The sequence below is a fragment of the Haliotis asinina genome, chromosome 4 (genome assembly GCF_037392515.1).
Source record: "Haliotis asinina isolate JCU_RB_2024 chromosome 4, JCU_Hal_asi_v2, whole genome shotgun sequence".
Lineage (NCBI taxonomy): Eukaryota > Metazoa > Mollusca > Gastropoda > Lepetellida > Haliotidae > Haliotis > Haliotis asinina.
The window spans coordinates 16,240,487-16,258,676 of NC_090283.1; the positions used below are offsets into that span (position 1 = coordinate 16,240,487).

General features: G+C 40.5%; 1 protein-coding gene across 1 annotated transcript; it reads left to right on the top strand.

The window, feature by feature from the left end:
- The first annotated feature begins 6,337 nt into the window (after positions 1 to 6,337).
- On the top strand, positions 6,338 to 17,982 carry LOC137281330 (acetylcholinesterase-like). The gene is made up of 4 exons (XM_067812505.1): positions 6,338 to 6,630; positions 12,039 to 13,493; positions 14,684 to 14,871; positions 16,150 to 17,982. Exons 2-4 carry the CDS (start codon positions 12,046 to 12,048, stop codon positions 16,254 to 16,256), a joined length of 1,743 nt encoding a protein of 580 aa, XP_067668606.1. The 5' UTR covers positions 6,338 to 6,630; positions 12,039 to 12,045; the 3' UTR covers positions 16,257 to 17,982.
- Positions 17,983 to 18,190: the final 208 nt, after the last annotated feature.

Below are 18,190 nucleotides of genomic sequence, written 5' to 3' on the forward strand. Positions count from 1 at the left end.
ACATGCTTTACAGACGGATTTACAGCAGGATTATGTTGAATTGTTGTATGTCTCCTTGCATGCTTTACAGACAGATTTACAGCAGGATTATATTGAATTGCTGTATGTCTCCTTGCATGCTTTACAGACGGATTTACAGCAGGATTATGTTGAATTGCTGTATGTCTCCTTGCATGCTTTACTGGATTATATGGACATATAAAATCACAAAGCACACTGAGTCTCTACTACATGAACACACATTCCACCTGTGGCAGTATCCAAGCGGTTAAAGTATTCACCTTGGTAAAGTTTCCCCAAAGTGGGTCAATTTGTAAAGTGTCCAGTTCAGTGATTTTATTTGATTGGATGTCATCCTTTCCCGCGTTAATCGAATGTGATATATGAGACCGAGAGTCATATTATTGCTAGAATACTGCTGAGAGCTGCCTTAAAGCACTCAATCAAGCCAAACTTCTCCACAAATCATTATTACATTTCTCTCTTTATACTATCAGTCTTCAGGTGAGTTACCACATACGGCTGCATCAAACACTATTAAATGTCTGCAGGGCACATTTGCTTCCAAAATTGACGAGGAAGGAACAGTTTTTTATTTGTTTCTCTCAGAAATACAGTTTGGAATGTTTAGCACATGTTGATGAGTTGTAGATTCAGTCACACTTACAGACACTCATTCTTATAGTGGACAAATGGATGATCCTGACGCGGCCAAGTCAACATTATTTTTTTTAATGCGGCTGTAAAAAGTTGTTACGCGTACAAATAAAAGTGAGGCACCGATGCCCGAGAAACATTTCACTTTTTTCATTTAGTCTATTTTGCATTCATCCTGTTTTTGTACCGTATTAGCACTGTTTTTATTTACATACTAGTTTTATACTCGTAAGTGTGAATAGATAGATAGATAGACAGACAGACAGACAGACAGACAGACAGACAGACAGACAGACAGATAGATAGATAGATAGATAGATAGATAGATAGATAGATAGATAGATAGATAGACAGACAGATAGATTATTTGCATTTAAGGCCATTAGACCTACAGTACAAAATAGTAGGTTATATAGATGCGTTACCCGATATGTATATAATATGGGTCAAAGAAGCAAATTGTACTGGCAGTAATTTAAGAGAATACACTTAGTATAGATACATCACAAGGTTGTGAATTATGTTACATGTTTGAGGATGTACAGAGACACTGGATGGAGATAAGTGTCCGGCTGTATATAACATGGGCACCACCTTCGACAGCTTTTTGTAAATAGCATGTATTTATGGTGACTTGCTTTAGTAACGATATGGCCGAATTTGTATTGATATGTAATGTTGACTCGCTCGCTATAAAACTGAGAAAACTCCGATTGCTTGGTAAAGGGCTTCTTGAACGAACACTTAGACCTCTAGTCTAACCATCTAACCATCATAAATTAGACAGGTACATCAGGTAGATGAGTTTTATCCTTTCAGTGAGTGATTTTCAGTGATTTATTGATATACCAACACTGTTGTGTCGACCATTGGTGTATCTAATGTGCAGTTATCTCAAAGTTGTTCAATTGATAAGTTAATCTCGAATCTTGTCCGAATTGAAGTACCCCTTCATCTTCAGCACAATCGCCTTTGAGTGCAGGATCAACCTTGATATTCCCTTTTATAGCAAATGAAATCTGATTCATCGGAAATCAAGACTAGCTATTATCTTAAATTTGAATTAAATATTAAAATCTTCATTCATCGTGGTCAGAAAAGAATTATTTCTAGTCACATCACGTCGAACCTTATATTTGGGATTACACTGTCTCAGTATAATACAGATTCTGGTTCGTGTGTGTGCAATCTGTATGATTAACACACGCCTGCGAAAAGAAATGGACCATTTTCGACCGTACTGGTTGTTGGGGCGTGTCTGTATTGACCACCCGAGGGCCGAAATCCATATCAGGCGGATTGGACGGCTATTACTCAAGCAAACGCTCGAAAATCCATTAGGCAGAGCCTAGTCTATTTTAGAGTTCCGTCCCCTGTGTCGTCTGCTCTGGAATATTGCTAAGAGCGGCACAATTAACGTCTGATGGGGTACAAGGTGTTCCAGTGACCTGGAGCTGTCGGGATCAAGCCCACCTGTGACCGGGTGTAGAATTCTTAGTGTCAACTTTTTGTGCAGGCTGCCACAAACCCTATTGTACAGTACACAATAGTACACAACGCTACAAAATCTTTTCACGCCTCGCTTCATACATTTAGGCTCGGCATCGAAATCTACAAGCTCCGACCGTCTGGTCCAACGTCCATGCGCCTAAATCATAAACGTCTCAACTTCCGAGGTTCGCACGCCCATGTGTTCCCTTTTCAGTCTGTATCTCTCTCTCTCAGTCACATTACCACAAAATAAAACCCAAAACCATGACTGCCACACCCACACCCACACCCACACCCACACCTACCACCGCTCATAATACATATGCACAATACAAACAACTATGCCATACACATGGGCGGATCCCTCCTTTTAAAAAAGGAGAGGTTGCGCTTTTGTCATTTTTATCTTCAAAAGGGGAGGTGGGGAGGGGGGGGGGGGGGAGTTGATTGGGAATCAGAACATGACTTCATATCAACTTTATCAGTGGCGGATCCAGCAAAACCCCACTCCTCGCTGGATCCGCCACTGATACATACGCACAACACACACACACACACACACACACACACACACACACACACACACACACACACACACACACACACACACACACACACACACACACACACACACACACACACACACACACCTGCATAACAACCCCGATTGGTAATGCCTATCATTTTTATCATTTTAGGTCCTTCTCTCCTTCAAATTCTTATATATAGCAAACCATTTCGGTTTTCCTTTCAATTCCTAAACTTCAGCTTTTTGCTTATTCATAATTTCATGTTTTGAACGTTTTCATTCTTCATTTGAAGGTAAATCATAGGGCTGCGCAATATAACCGGTTAACCGGTATTACCGTTTCAGAAAACCGTTTTTCTTATGTCATGCATTCTGAAAACTTCGTAACACTCGGAGATATTCATCTATTTCCGTTTTTCACACAGCAAGTAAGTTTCGATTTGGATTTGTGTTCATAATTTATTTACAAATGTGTCCGCAATGTGTTGGATGTATATGTTAGAAGTATTTACGCATTAATGACCAGTGGTCTCTGATATGTCCTGACCGGATCATGTTTCTGTAGAAAACCTCGGGGATATTTGAATGGGTCGGGAGAAGATGGTGAGAACCCACAAATTCCTACTTCCCTGCTTTTGAAAGTTTGGTCATTTATGAAAAGGATTAGAGTGGCTTTTGAAATATAATAAAAATATGATGATTTATTTATACTTCTGGTAGTGTGCAAAAAAGACGCAATATGATTCGATAGCAGAAAATTGTGTTCGAAGATACCTACTGTAAACATTTTGTGTTGGTTATCACATGATATGTGGTGTGTTTCGTGATCACTGTTTAACTGTTGACAGGATTATACCGAAATGCATTAGATTTGACAGAAAGAATCGTGACGCCCTTAAAAAAATAGATGCAGTGTCAAAAAATTGGCTCACAAATTTAGTATCGTGTGTGTCCACTGTTGTCCTTGATGCAGACTTGACATCGATGACGCACAGACACAAAGTGATTGAAGAAAGCTTGGGGAATGTTGTTCCACGTCTGATCCAACATTCAGCTAACATTAATGGCTGATTTTGGGGCCATGACGTAGGCAAAATGTATATCGAAATTAACATATTTTCCACCAGATTTAGAGTCTAGAGAATAATCTGCTGTTCTTCATTTCTCAAGTGTCCAAAACATGCAAAAAGAAAAAGTTCATTGTGCACAAAGTGCACATGCCACATACGATGTGTGATATCAGGTTTCATGGAAAGTGCTTAGGTACATGTTTGTTTAGGGTCAGTTAGGTTTTGGGATAAAATATCAGTCAAAAAGACTGAGATCACTTTTTCAAATGGATGTGAGTATAGAGTGACATCCCTCAAAATGTGACATTGTACTTGTACCAAAACGATAATAACACATAATTTTGTTGTATATCTCAGCTTTAGTACAATCCAGATCATACAAATTATTAAGTAATGTGTTTCTAGCAAGAACATGATAACCCACTTGAAATAATGAAAGAGTGTAAAAGTAGCATTTTAAACACTTAAATGTCAAGAAATGTTAGAAACAGTTCCTGGAGAAGTTTCTTCATTGTCGGGATCATGGGTCCATTCATCAAGTCTGCTCTGGGTGGAGATTACTCTCAAAACATCTCCACCAGACATCACATGTCCTGCCAGGATTTTGTGACTTGTCATGTTCTTGCCAAAAGGGTGCAGCTCTGCACACTGCCAAGTTAGGGGAGACAAATCATGCTCATATAGTAATACTGGACCTTGGAGACCACTAAATAAAATTATTTGGAAAAAGCACGACGTGTGGGTTGTACTTTACCCCGACCCCTTCTTCTTCTTCAGAGTGGGGGAACTGGCAACCACTGTGTTGATGTAAAATTGTCCTTTCCTTGTTTCCGTATATTGTTTATTTTGACACGATTAAAAGTTAAATCTTAATCAAGCCAGGGAGACTATACCGTTTTAGATTATCCTTGATCAAACATAGTTTGTTATGTGTATGTTATGTATAGTTTTGTTATCGTTTTGCTTTCTATATCAAGTATCAACACGATTATAAGTATTTTCTGTGAAGAAAAAGTATTCTTGCAATATATTGCAAGCGTATCGCAATATATGCTTCCGCATCGGAATATCTCGCCATATGAAAATTCTCTGCAATGCCCGTCCCTAGTAAATTATGAGAACGCATTAAATATCTATTACACTTAGTTCTAACTACTGTTTCAGCGGTAGGGAGACAGGAAACGTGGAAAAGAGACTTTATGGGGTGAAATTGGTGCCGAAATGAGCAATGAGTCGAAAGCTATTTATCTGAAACAGACAACAGTTCTTTACTAATTACTGTGTTGTGAAACTGTATTACAAAGGACACTTTCTAAACGTCCATTTTGAAATTTAGCTTCATAACAAAAGACCAGTGACGCAAAATTCTAAAACTGAAACTATTTAGTATGACGGTCACTGTAAAGGGAAATGGGTAGGAGGGGTCGTCTCCAAAGCAAAATCAGGACGGGTGTCGCAAACGGTGGTTGGCTTGGGTTGGGGTGATAGAGATATATCACCTAACATAAGATGTTTCTTCTGGCGAAAAAGACTAGGGAAGTAAAGGGTATGTCACAACAACTGACCAAAATATTAACACATGTTGTAGCCAGCCATGTCGACCCTCGGGTGATCATGACACTATCATATTTTGGGACACGATGGCTGATTTAAGCATTTCTATCACACGCTTTTGTATAGCTAAGCATAAACATTATGACAGAGAGACATGTAAGATGTTCAGCAAACATAAAGAAACAAAAAACATGAAATTCTCTGAGATGACCCCTGGTGCCTCTAGGCAGCACGTGCATTCCATTCCAGGTGAGTCGACGGCCCATCGTCATGCTTGGCTGAGCGACGTAATTGTCATCTGTAATCTGATCTATTGCTTTCAGCGATTGTTCGTAGTTTTGAAATAAATTTTAACCCGATTTTACGAGTAAACCTGGTTTTTTTTCTAGATATCCTACTACGCATCCCACTCAACGCCCAATAAGGCCAGTATGGGTTATTTCGACATATGCTATTTGAATTTGTGTACATTTTATAGATACATAGCAACAGACTAAAAACATTTTTCTCCATTTCCGACTTAAGGTCCCACCTACCCCCGTCGGCGACGTTGGCTACAGACAGAAGCCGACGTTTAACCCTAAACTAAATGCTAAGGAAGCTAGCATCCATGAACATCTTGCCTTTCGATTCAGTATATATTCAGGTGTTATGACAGCCATAGACGATGCCATAAGTCTTCCAGTCTTACCAGCGTTGCTTGCTTTATATAGAGAGACCCATAAGAAACAAATATCTAGTAAACACGCTACAGGTCATGTGGACGTATAGACACAGTAAATAACTCCACAGGTAGCACTCCCGCTTTCTGTGAACCCATTCAAGACTAATTAGATTTTGCTGCACATTTTGCCACGTCAAACATTGAGTGAAACTTTCTTTTGTTAAGTTCCGAATGCTTAAAACTGATTCCTTACGATGCATTAAGATTTGAGAGCCTGTTGAATTTTAAACGCCACATAGTGTGACCCACCTGCTTAACAACAATAACGATGAAATGTGAAAAAACGGAAGACGTTTCACCTTTTGTTGTGTCATTCGTCAACTGAATATTAAATTTCAGAACGCAGTGGCGAGTTCAGTGGGAAACTGTGTCAGTGGCGATGAAAAGTAGTAACCGGTAGCCGTCGCTAGCCTCTTGTGTCATTCGTAGAGGAGTATTTAAGTTCAATTCGTTCAATAGTGAATTCAAGCGGAACTGTTAGGGAATCGTCAGACGTATATCACATAACGTGAACGGTGTTAAGTCAGCGCGGCGGCTGAGAATACACGGGAACAGGTGTGCTGGGCACATTACACAGTTCTCCTCGGTTTCGTAATTCTGTGAAGGTATGATTTGTCTTTATCTGTTTCATAAATGTTAACATTGCGTAACACACATTTTATAACTTAAGTAATCTTAAAAATATAATGAACATTTCAAGTATTTTGCTATTGTGCCAAGCTAACGTTGTTTGTTTGTTTGGTTTGGTTTGTTTGTTTGGAGTTTTTTCTTGTTTTTGGTGTTTGTTTCTTTTTTGTTGGTTCGGTTTTGTTTTGGGTTTGTTTTGTGTCCGCAAAGAATTTGACGGCTTTGCTTGAATGATTTCGTAAATACGTAGCTATATTATGAAATGATTCGAACAGAATCAATTGTCTAAGTCATTTCCGATGGTAAATGAAAAAAAATATCATATCCCGTACAGATGGGTGTATTTACCATATCGTAAAATGTATTTTTCTCAAATTGCTCGTTAAATTTAGTCTTCGTTGACAATTCCGGTTTGAACATTGAACTATCATGTCCCAAACTCAGATCACTGCAATAACATATATTATTATGACTACAACCGAGACACCTTTCGAATTCTGTAAATCTAGTAGCGGGCAGGGGGTTAATATTGGTGGAGGGTGCACACAACACAACGCTACTGGTGGTTACAGTTTGCAGTCATTTATTCCCATTAAAATGAACGTTTGAGATCAGCCTGAAAACACACATACATGTAACTACATATTTGAGCGTAGCATACAATACATGGCATACATATAGATGTATTACACTTTCAATATATTCACGGAATACAGCTAGCCCCGAAAATGCACTAGCACAAATGCATTTTAAATATAAATTAAACATGAAAACTATTCATACGTACAGATATACCTATCACACATACACCTGAGGAATACTTATAAGGTCCTATAAAGTACACCTACCACTGTGTGGCAAGGAGTGAATACAACCTCTCATGCAGTCGTGTAGTCGCAGATCATTCTAAGAAAATTAAAACACAACCTTCATAATACTAACAGTGGTATATAAGATACGTTATGATAAAATCAACAAATCTCACATCTACCCTCACCATTTCATATCACATTCACACGATTATACATTCACACCATGTGTTAATTGTGTCTAGTTAGTTTTAAACTGGTAGAGACCAACTGCATATGCCATATTTAATGTAAAAAGGTAATTGATATTCAATAACGTAATTTACACAAATTTCACTGAAATTCCACATCCAACCGACTGTACTGATAGTTGGAGAACAATAGAAGATTGAGTCATACACGGAAGCATTAATATAACACTTCTGTAAGGAGTACACTATGTACAACACCATACACTATGTACAACACCATACACTATGTACAACACCATACACTATGTACAACACCATACACTATGTACAACACCATACACTATGTACAACACCATAAATGCATATACAACACATGCACCAACATAGTAAATAAGCTCCTCATTAATTTCCAGAATTGTTCCACAAATAATCCAATATATTGATCTGATCCTCTGTAAATGATCTGTGTCGGCTGTCAAAAAATCTATGTGTAAAACAAATGTTTAAAACTTAGCAGGCAATAGGTGGCAAGCTGGCCAGAGAAACTGAGACAGGACAAAAGAAGCATGTGCAGAGTGTAAGTGCATGGGTCAGAACCTGGCCTGACCCAGTAGAGTGGCTATTGCTAATTTGAGTGATTGTGGGTGCATACATAGTGAGTGAGTGAGTTTATTTTACGCCGTACTCAGCAATATTACAGCTATTTGGCGGTGGTCTGTAAATAATCCAGTTTGGACCAGACAATCCAGTGGTCAACAACATGAGCATCTATCTGCGCAATTGGGAACCGATGACATGTGTCAACCAAGTCAGCGAGTCTGACCACCCGATCCCGTTAGTCGCCTCTTACGACAAGCACAGTCGCCTTTTGTGGCAAGCATGGGTTGCTGAAGGCCTATTCTACTCCAGGACCGTCTCGTGTCGGGTGAATGCATATATTTAACTGAGAGTGTACGTTTTATTTTATTTGTAAACAAAAAAGCTGACACATATAAACTATATAATAACTATATACAAGTACGTAAAATTGAAACGTATTAACTATGAAAACAATAATGATTAAACCTTGACTTAGCCACGCAAACTCGGAGTCGGATTTCTTTTAAAATGACGGTTATGGATAGACTGTTAGAGAGTAAATACATGTCTGTAGGTTCATTAAATTATTCATTGTAACTAAGAATTGAGTTATTTTCTACGGATTGTCTGATCTGGTTAAATCCACGTTGGACAGGTAAAATTTTGAAATTTCCAGCCCTGATGTCTGGCTGTTTGTTGAAATTGCTTTCATCAATGAACAGACTAAATCTATCGTGAGTGATCGAAACGTTTCGACTATCAAATTTCATGATTTGTTTCCATAAATGTCACGGAAACATTTTATTTCATCACCAGTGTAGCGAGGCTTCTTTCACTCTTTGGCTCACTCGCTCACTCACTCATTCAACGCCCGTGAGTCTGGGCCAGACAATCCAGTGATCAACATCATGAATATCGATCTACCCAATTAGGATCCGATGACATGTTTCAATCAGACCCCCCTTACCTCCCGATCCCGTTAGTCGCCTCTTACCATAAGCATATGGGTTACTGAGGGTCGTATCTAACCCGGCTCTTCGCGGATTATCAGTTTTTATAGAAATCATGGGACATTATTAGCGCTATATATGAAGATTTGTTTATGATTTTGTGTTTAATGACTTTCGTGACTTGAACAATGAACCTCAAGATCAGTATTACGCCGACTTGCCTTTCACAAAGACGGAAGGGACTGCGTCATGTTTTATCGCACCTACTTGAAAGACGTTTGGACGTGGAACTAAACCATGGGCTACCGATCAGATGCTGCTAGAATATTGCTAAAAGCTGCGTAAAACCGTACTCGGAGCGAAAATGTTCGTATCAAGGACACCGACGATATAGCCTGCTGACATACCGTGCCACCCGCCTGAAAACGAGAGGCCCGACGGAGCCGTTGTCACGTTCTCAGTGAGAAACGTGTCGTTGACGAAGCTGGGCTAACAATGAGTGACAACGAGGGTTTACGTGTGTCACATGGTGACGCCGAGAGAGTGCGGAAGGTGAGGAAGGATGTAATACCGCAGATGGTGAAAGCTCTTGGAATAGGCGGGCCGTGACAGTGCGGATGTGTATGACAGTCACCGTTGGGTCACTGTCATGCGAATATTTCGCTTTAAGCTGCTCGTAATTCTCAAGACTCCATCATGAAGAAGTTTGGGTTGTCCTTGTTGGAACTGTACAAAGTGTGGGAATTCTGTAATGTAATTGGAACGGGGTTTATTATAAGCCATTCAACACTGAACTGTAATGTCGGAGGTCTGCTCACACATCTCAGGATGAAATTAAAACAGCTGTAATGTCCCTGGAAAAATAATACTCATCCGTTCTTTAAATGTGCCATATTTATCATTCCGCATTTAGAAATGTTTGTTTAATATTGCATTTATTGTATTGTATTTTGGATAAAGGTGTGTTTACAAGTAACCGGAATATTGGTCTAATTGTTCCACCATATTATGGAATATTCAGCAGTTGAACAACATAACTCTGGGGGAATGTCTTTACTAAATGTAATGGGGAAGTTATGTACGTCTAGTCTGGCAGCAAGGCTATGACGTTGGCTCATGAGACAGGTAATATGTGAGTCACAGTCGGGTTTTAGCGAGGATTATTCAAGTTTTTTATCACATATTTGTGTTACAATCTCTGTGTCAGAAATATTTCAGAAACCCGAAACATCGTTTTTCTCTCTTTGCAGCCTTCAGGCCTTTTCACCTCGTAGACAGACATACATTATGCATGCAGACACCTACTATGCGTCAGGTGGTGTTCTCCCTGTACCATGTACTGGTGTCGATTAATGTGTTTGGAATCTAGTACATACCCTAGGGCATGTTTTGTAATGCTTAGGGTTTATGCTGACAGTTTTAAAAATGTGTGCCAAGGGCTACGTTATTGCTATTTTACGTCTTTTTGTCATACGTCTGGATCTCCCAGGACATGTGGACATGCTGACATTATTTCATAGCTGCAACAACGGTGTAAAGATACGCTCCTGGATTGGCATTATGACATTAACATTTCACATTAACACAGTGTAACGTCCGAGTTGCAGTCACTGTCAAGTCCATAAATGGACATATCTTCACTTGCCTGCAAGGACATAATCAGATGAATGTTGTTCTGCAAGTTTCGTTGTCATTTACATGTTTGAATATTCAGCAGTGTCGGAATGAAAAGCTGCTAGAAACGCTGTAGCCTGTCCCAAGTGTCAGCTACAACACACTGTAGCCTGCCCGAAGTGTCAGCTACAACACGCTGTAGCCTGCCCCAAGTGTCAGCTACAACACGCTGTAGCCTGCCCTAAGTGTTAGCTACTACACGCTGTAGCCTGCCCCAAGTGTCAGCTACTACACGCTGTAGCCTGCCCCAAATGTCAGCTACAACACGCTGTAGCCTGCCCTAAGTGTTAGCTACTACACGCTGTAGCCTGCCCCAAGTGTCAGCTACAACACGCTGTAGCCTGCCCCAAGTGTTAGCTACAACACGCTGTAGCCTGCCCCAAGTGTCAGCTACTACACGCTGTAGCCTGCCCCAAGTGTCAGCTACAACACGCTGTAGCCTGCCCCAAGTGTCAGCTACTACACGATGTAGCCTGCCCCAAATGTCAGCTACAACACGCTGTAGCCTGCCCCAAGTGTTAGCTACTACACGCTGTAGCCTGCCCCAAATGTCAGCTACAACACGCTGTAGCCTGCCCCAAATGTCAGCTACAACACGCTGTAGCCTGCCCCAAGTGTTACCTACAACACGCGGAAGTACTTATTAGTACTTATTATACAGAAAGTCGTCAGACAAATGCACAAAAGCACAGCTGTCCTCATATATCATATTTGCACACAAGCGCTTTAGCATTTGATGCATGAAACTCGCTCAGTTTATCTGCATAGTGTTTGCTGTTGCAGGTTTCCTCCCCCACCCCCACCTCTCTCTCTCTCTCTCTCTCTCTCTCTCTCTCTGTATATATATGTATGCACGTGTGCGTGTGTGTAATGTGCGTGTGTACCTTTTGATGGAAAGGATACCTACATATCCTGGCTTAAAACTAAACTCAATATGTCCAGTTTGAAGTTTGATTTTGTTTTATTTCATTTATTGGATGTATCACAGTTCATGGTTGTACAAATAGCCTGTCAAGTGACTACGAATACGAGATGTCATTCAAATCCATTGCTTTTGGGAGCACGCACTCACACACTAACTCACATTGCATTTGGAATCATTCACTCACATTGCCTTGGGATCACTCACTCCCTCACACCTCGCGTACTCACTCACTAATTTTTAATTCGTTTCGTTTCGCAGACAAAGCATGACGCAGATACTTTTATGCATCCTGGTCTCCCTCCTCACAACACATGGAGCTTCTGGACAGCAAGTTAACACCACGCATGGCACAATTGTGGGTCTTAGATCTACCGTCCTTGGCAAGACCGTCGACACATATTATGGTATTCCATATGCCAAGCCGCCCATAGGTGATCTGAGGTTCAAGCACCCACAGCCATTGGACCCCTGGGGATCGAAGGACGCACGTTCAATGAAACCGTCTTGCTATCAACCAATTGAAATTGCTGACGGAATGCCATGGAGATCATTTCCCCCCAACTTCAGTGAGGACTGTCTCTACATCAATGCATGGGCACCAGCCAATGTTCCAGCAGGTACAAAACTTACAACCATGGTATGGATCTATGGTGGAGCGTTTCTGACCGGATCCATCAACATGGCTTTGTACAATGGACAATACCTTGCCGCTGAGAAAAACGTCATCGTAATGGCTATGAACTATCGTGTAGGAGCTCATGGATTTCTATATCTTGGGCCTGACACGTTTCCTGGCAACCAAGGACTTATGGACCAGGCTCTTGCCCTGCAGTGGATTCACAGCAATGTTGAAAGATTCGGTGGGGACTCAAGCATGATCACCTTGTTTGGAGAAAGTGCAGGTGCAGCTTCGGTTGGTCTTCATTTGTTATCCCCAGTCTCGCGTAATTTCTTCACGCGAGCCATTCTTCAAAGTGCGGTTCCGAATGCATTTTGGACATCCAGTACACCTTCGAAGGCTATTGGCAACACTAGAAGTCTCGCAAAGCTGTGGAACTGTAACGCTAAATCCGATGCTGACATTTTCCAATGCATCCGAGATATACCGCCAGAAACGATAATAAACAACCAGGGCCTCCTACAGTTCCGTCCTGTCGTGGATGGTCATTTCTTACCAGATTCTCCAGCATCACTCGTTGAAAAAGGGCAAATTAAGCAAGCGGAAATCCTTCTGGGAGTGAACAAAAATGAAGGCACGGAATTCCTCCTGGACCTATTTCCTTCAATGTTTTCAGCATCTACAGCTCAAGTTAATATCAGCAGAGCACAGTTCCAGGAGATTGTAACAGCCGTTACTATGGAAGGGCCACCTGCTGTTGTCCAAGCTGTTATAGCTCAGTATGCCGATATTCACGTCCCTTCTCTACATCCAAACTACGCCGAGACTGCTGACAACGCCTTTGGAGACGGTTACTTCAAATGTCCAGCTACCAATTTAGCTGCTTCGCATTCAGCAAATAACAGCGTTTACTTGTATTCCTTTGAGCACATGATCCCATCGTTACCAGTACCACAATGGATGGGAGTTCCTCATTCGTACGAGATAGAATCAGTGTTTGGGCATCCACTCGGGGATGCCTTTACTTCGACAGATGTGGATAAGTCGATAAGCCGGAACATGATGACTTACTGGGTGAATTTTGCGAAGACTGGGTAAGTACCTTATATTGTAGATATGAAAGAAATCGTGATGTATAATTGAGTGAGTGAGTTTAGTTTTACGCCGCTCTCATTAATATTCCAGCTATAAGGCGGCGGTCTGTAAATAATCCAGTCTGGACAGACAATCAAGTGATCAACGGCATGTGTATCGATCTGCGCAATGGGGAAACGATGACATGAATCAGCCAAGTTAGCGAGCCTGACCACCCGATCCCGTTAGTGGCCTCTGACGACAAGAATAGCCATCTCTTATGGCAAGCATAGTTGCTGAAGGCCTATTATACCCCGGGACCTTCACGGGTCTTATGTATATTTGACAGTGACATATCCCACTGTGCCTAATCTCATGCTGTCTCCTTGTTTGGTTAAGGCCATTAGCGGCATGGCAACAATAGTTATATCCTGTTTATAGTTCATGTCTGCTAGCAACCCATGCTTGCTATAAAAGACGACTATGCTTGTCGTACGAGGCGACTAACGGGATCGGGTGGTCAGACTCGCTGACTTGGTTGACACATGTCATCGGTTCCCAATTGTGCAGATCGATGCTCATGTTGTTGATCACTGGATTGTGTGGTCCAGACTCGATTATTTACAGACCACTGCCACATAGCTGGAATATTGCTGAGTGCGGCGTAAAACTAAACTCACTCACGTCATGTATGCTAAGGGATATGGTGCGCTTGATTGCCTTATAAGGTTGCCAAGAGGTAATAAGGTCGAACGCTTTTATAACGCATCCCTTAACTACACATTCTCTGTGAAATTGTAATGTGGGTGTTACGGGCAGTATATATGTCTCATATCACATCAGTAACAATCATCGTGCTTTTACGGGCAGTATACGCCTCATATCACATCAGTAACAATCATCGTGCTTTTACGGGCAGTATACGGCTCATATCACATCAGTAACAATCATCGTGCTTTTACGGGCAGTATACGCCTCATATCACATCAGTAACAATCATCGTGCTTTTACGGGCAGTATATATGTCTCATATCCCATCAGTAACAACCATCGTGCTTTTACGGGCAGTATACGCCTCATATCACATCAGTAACAATCTTGTATCAGCTTTTACTATCTCATCGGGACTACATAGGTCCAGTAGCTGTTTCTCAGTTGCACAGTCTCACTTTGTGATGTAAGTGTAGTGTAGTGAAACCATTTTTTTCAGAAACCCCAACCTCCCTGAAACAACAAACTACCAATGGCCGACCTACAACTGGATGGATGAGCGTTTCCTGGTCTTCTCATCGTCCGGACTTTCCACGAAGCAGGGCATGAGAAAGCCGCAGTGTGTATTCTGGAACACTCTCGTGCCACTGATCATGAAGAGCGAGGACCCCGCTACAGGTTCGGGCAGTAAGTCTCATTTATCTTCTAAAACAGACTGCCAGAGCGGACATCGCTTGTGTGAGATCAAACGATGTCTACACTGATATCGCGGCAACTGAATTGTCAAAACATCACTTAATGACCTCACATTGCTTTGATATCACAGATGACAAAGCTATTTACTTTGCAAAGCTGATGCTATAATTACAATGTTATGATATCATTAGCTAATGACGTCACAATGCTATGGCGTAACTGAAAGCACTGCTCAAGAGGTATATTGACAGTTTGGTGTTCAAACAAATTCAGTCTTTTACTGATAACAGCTGAAAAATGATTTTGATGATAACGAGTCTTCTGAAATCAAACTAATCAACTCGTGTGGACATATTTGATATCAGAGGACACTTGGCGGAGACACGTCTATATTTTGTGTGTGCCATAGACTTGTGTGATGCTCAGGGAGTCAGACTACTAAACCATATAGACGCATTGTTCATTTGACGAAATGGCGTTGATCCTATTGAAGAATATCAGTGCTATTGTTTAAGAAAATAATATGATCTAAGTTGCTGCAATCTTGATCTCGGACTTTGTGTACTCCTCCGATAAGTGAAAACTGCCACCACTCCCGTTGCTGATAGGTATGAATACACAAAGCAGTTTAGAAAGTGGTCAAATGCAGCACATATTGGGATTACACTTTTTTTTAGACTTTGTGAGTTGTTCTCTCACACTAAAGGTGTGTCCCTGATTGGACTCGACCCAACAAAAGCAACAGAATCTGTACTTAGCTAAGAATGTGTAAACCCAAATAAAACATGTGTTAGAAGTGGGTTCCGCATGTCATCTTGAATTTACTTATCGTATTTACTTGTTCAATAGAACGTTGGTATTTTCATTTGTGACTCAGTATTTTTGCAAGTTAATGGGGGAAACCAGAACGAGAAAAGCGTTGATAAAACCTCAATAACGACGAAATCAAGGTTGAAAGTACACAAGTTAACCCCTATCTATAAATTTAGAAGGTACATATAGCAGAAGCTGAACAATTATAGACAGACACAAAATGTCAATACTTTGACAGTGGATCATGTACTTTTGCATGTAGATTATGATATCTTTGTCAATTCAATTCAATTCTTTATTGCATGAAAGGTCGTACATGAAAGAGGTACGTGTCAACAGTGAAAAAACTATATCATAAACTCCTGGCTTAATTAATTGGTGGTTGTGCTCGGTAATGAAATTAAAATGGACTGCCTGGAAGCCAAACCTAGAACATTTCTGGTTCTTTTGTTTCAGCAACAACTGAGAACGTGGTTTACAGGTGTCACACCAATGGAAGCAGGGCGTCATTTGCTGTGAGCACGTGGCTCATTGCTGTACTTGCAGCATTAGTGGGTGTATAGACATGGAGCGATATACACAATGTATTCACAGAATGATGACAAAATATTCCCAGAACAGGACGCTCCTCTTACGTAATCATGGGATATTACAGAACTTTGTTTTGTTACATTTTGCTTCTCAGAGAAGGGTTCAATTGAAAACTGTTAAATACATACCGAACAACAAAATAAACCTTTTTGTCATGTTTTAAGCAGATTACACAAACATGCACGCTTACCTTTATTTTCGAAACTTGCGTTTCTTTTGCTGTTCAGTATATACGGCAAGAAGTCTGTGTGTCACAATGTGTCATGTGTTGTCATGAGAGGCTTATACACAATCGATGACTACCTCAAATATATCCGAAATTCAAGTGACATGAATTATACTACACGATTCAAAAGAGAACATTGTGACCGCTGCTATTTGATAATAGAATATGTTATATTGTGCTATTTGTGAATAGATGGACTCGGCTAGACTACATTCATTTTGCACCAACAAAGATACTTTATGCTTGGGTACGTAACCATGGTATGTACACGCGTGTTGCACGTAGACTCTTTACTAATAAACAATGTTCTCTGAACAAATATACATTTTACTTACATGTTTATATCTCGTAGATTATTTTCATGTACGTATGTATCCGCACCAGTGCATACATCTTTTCAACAACGTGGTTCATTTAGGAGCCAACTAAAAACCCATCTTTTCCTAGCCACATACTAGTTTCTCCACTTTGTTTGCACAGGGCCACTGAGCAGCACTGTTTGGACATTAGGTGCTTAACAAATAGATTACTATTAATATTATTATTATTACTACTACATTCACTTGTATGATTTCTAACACCTATTGTTTGTGTACGTCATTTTTAAATATTGGATATTTCTCCAGCCGAACATCCTGTCGTTTCGGAGATGTTTTTTCACATACTGCATGTTAGTCTATGACTTAAGGATGTGATATGACGATTAAGATTAGGATTTCTAACGTGATCACTAAAAAACTGGTGTCTTGTACAAGGATATTTTAAACTTTATGTATAAGATTGCATATTTTTTTTCTTCTCGTGCTCATTTTGTTTCAAAAGTAGCGAGGGCGGTAGGACTTTATTTTTGATTTTTGATAGAAAAAGTGAGGAGGGAAGAACACATTTTTTTTTCTCACAGAAATACGACTTGGAAAGTTTAGCACGTGTCAATGAGTTGTAGATTGAGTCACACTCGTTGCAAACTCATTCGTATAGTGGACAAATCGATGATCGGGACGCGGCAAAGTCATTTTTTTAAATGGCAATAAAAGTTGTTGCGCGCACAAATAAACGTGAGGCGCCGATACTCGCGAAATATTTCACATATTTGCTTTAGCCTAACCAGTGACGGAAATGCTCTCTGCTTCCCACCGAATTATATTCATGCACAAGCAACGTTATTTGACAATTGTTTAAAAGAAAACCTGAAATAATGCCAGACTTGGATTTGACAATATATCAGTAGTATGTTCGCGCTGACACATATATATTCATGTATTAAATGTCTTTTGTTTCATATTTTTGTGGGGCGGTGGGGTACCGTGAAAGCGTTGCTCGTCACGCTGAAGTCACGGGTCCTATTCACTACCTGGGTACAATATGTGGAGCCCATTTTTGGTGTCCCCCAATGTTATATTGCTGGAATATTCCTAAATGTGGTGTAAAACAAAACTCACACACGTTGGTGTAAAATAAATAATAGCACTCTAGTTTCAGTTTCTGGTTTTCTTTACGGACAGAATGATCAAACTGTTCCGCTTTCATGTTACATTGGAGAATGGCAGACGCAATATCACCCGAAACGACGTTCGTCGATATTCCTCGATGGAGGGTTTGGTTCCACAAGGAAGGTTTCACTCATGCCTACATGTAGGTCACATATCTGCTTTATCAATGAAAAATTAGTTTACGATGCCC

Coding starts and splice junctions, on each gene's coding strand:
- LOC137281330 (XM_067812505.1), top strand. CDS start 12,046: ATGACGCAGATACTTTTATGCATCCTGGTCTCCCTCCTCACAACACAT. Junction 13,494..14,683: donor GTGAATTTTGCGAAGACTGG/GTAAGTACCTTA, acceptor CATTTTTTTCAG/AAACCCCAACCTCCCTGAAA. Junction 14,872..16,149: donor CCCCGCTACAGGTTCGGGCA/GTAAGTCTCATT, acceptor CTTTTGTTTCAG/CAACAACTGAGAACGTGGTT.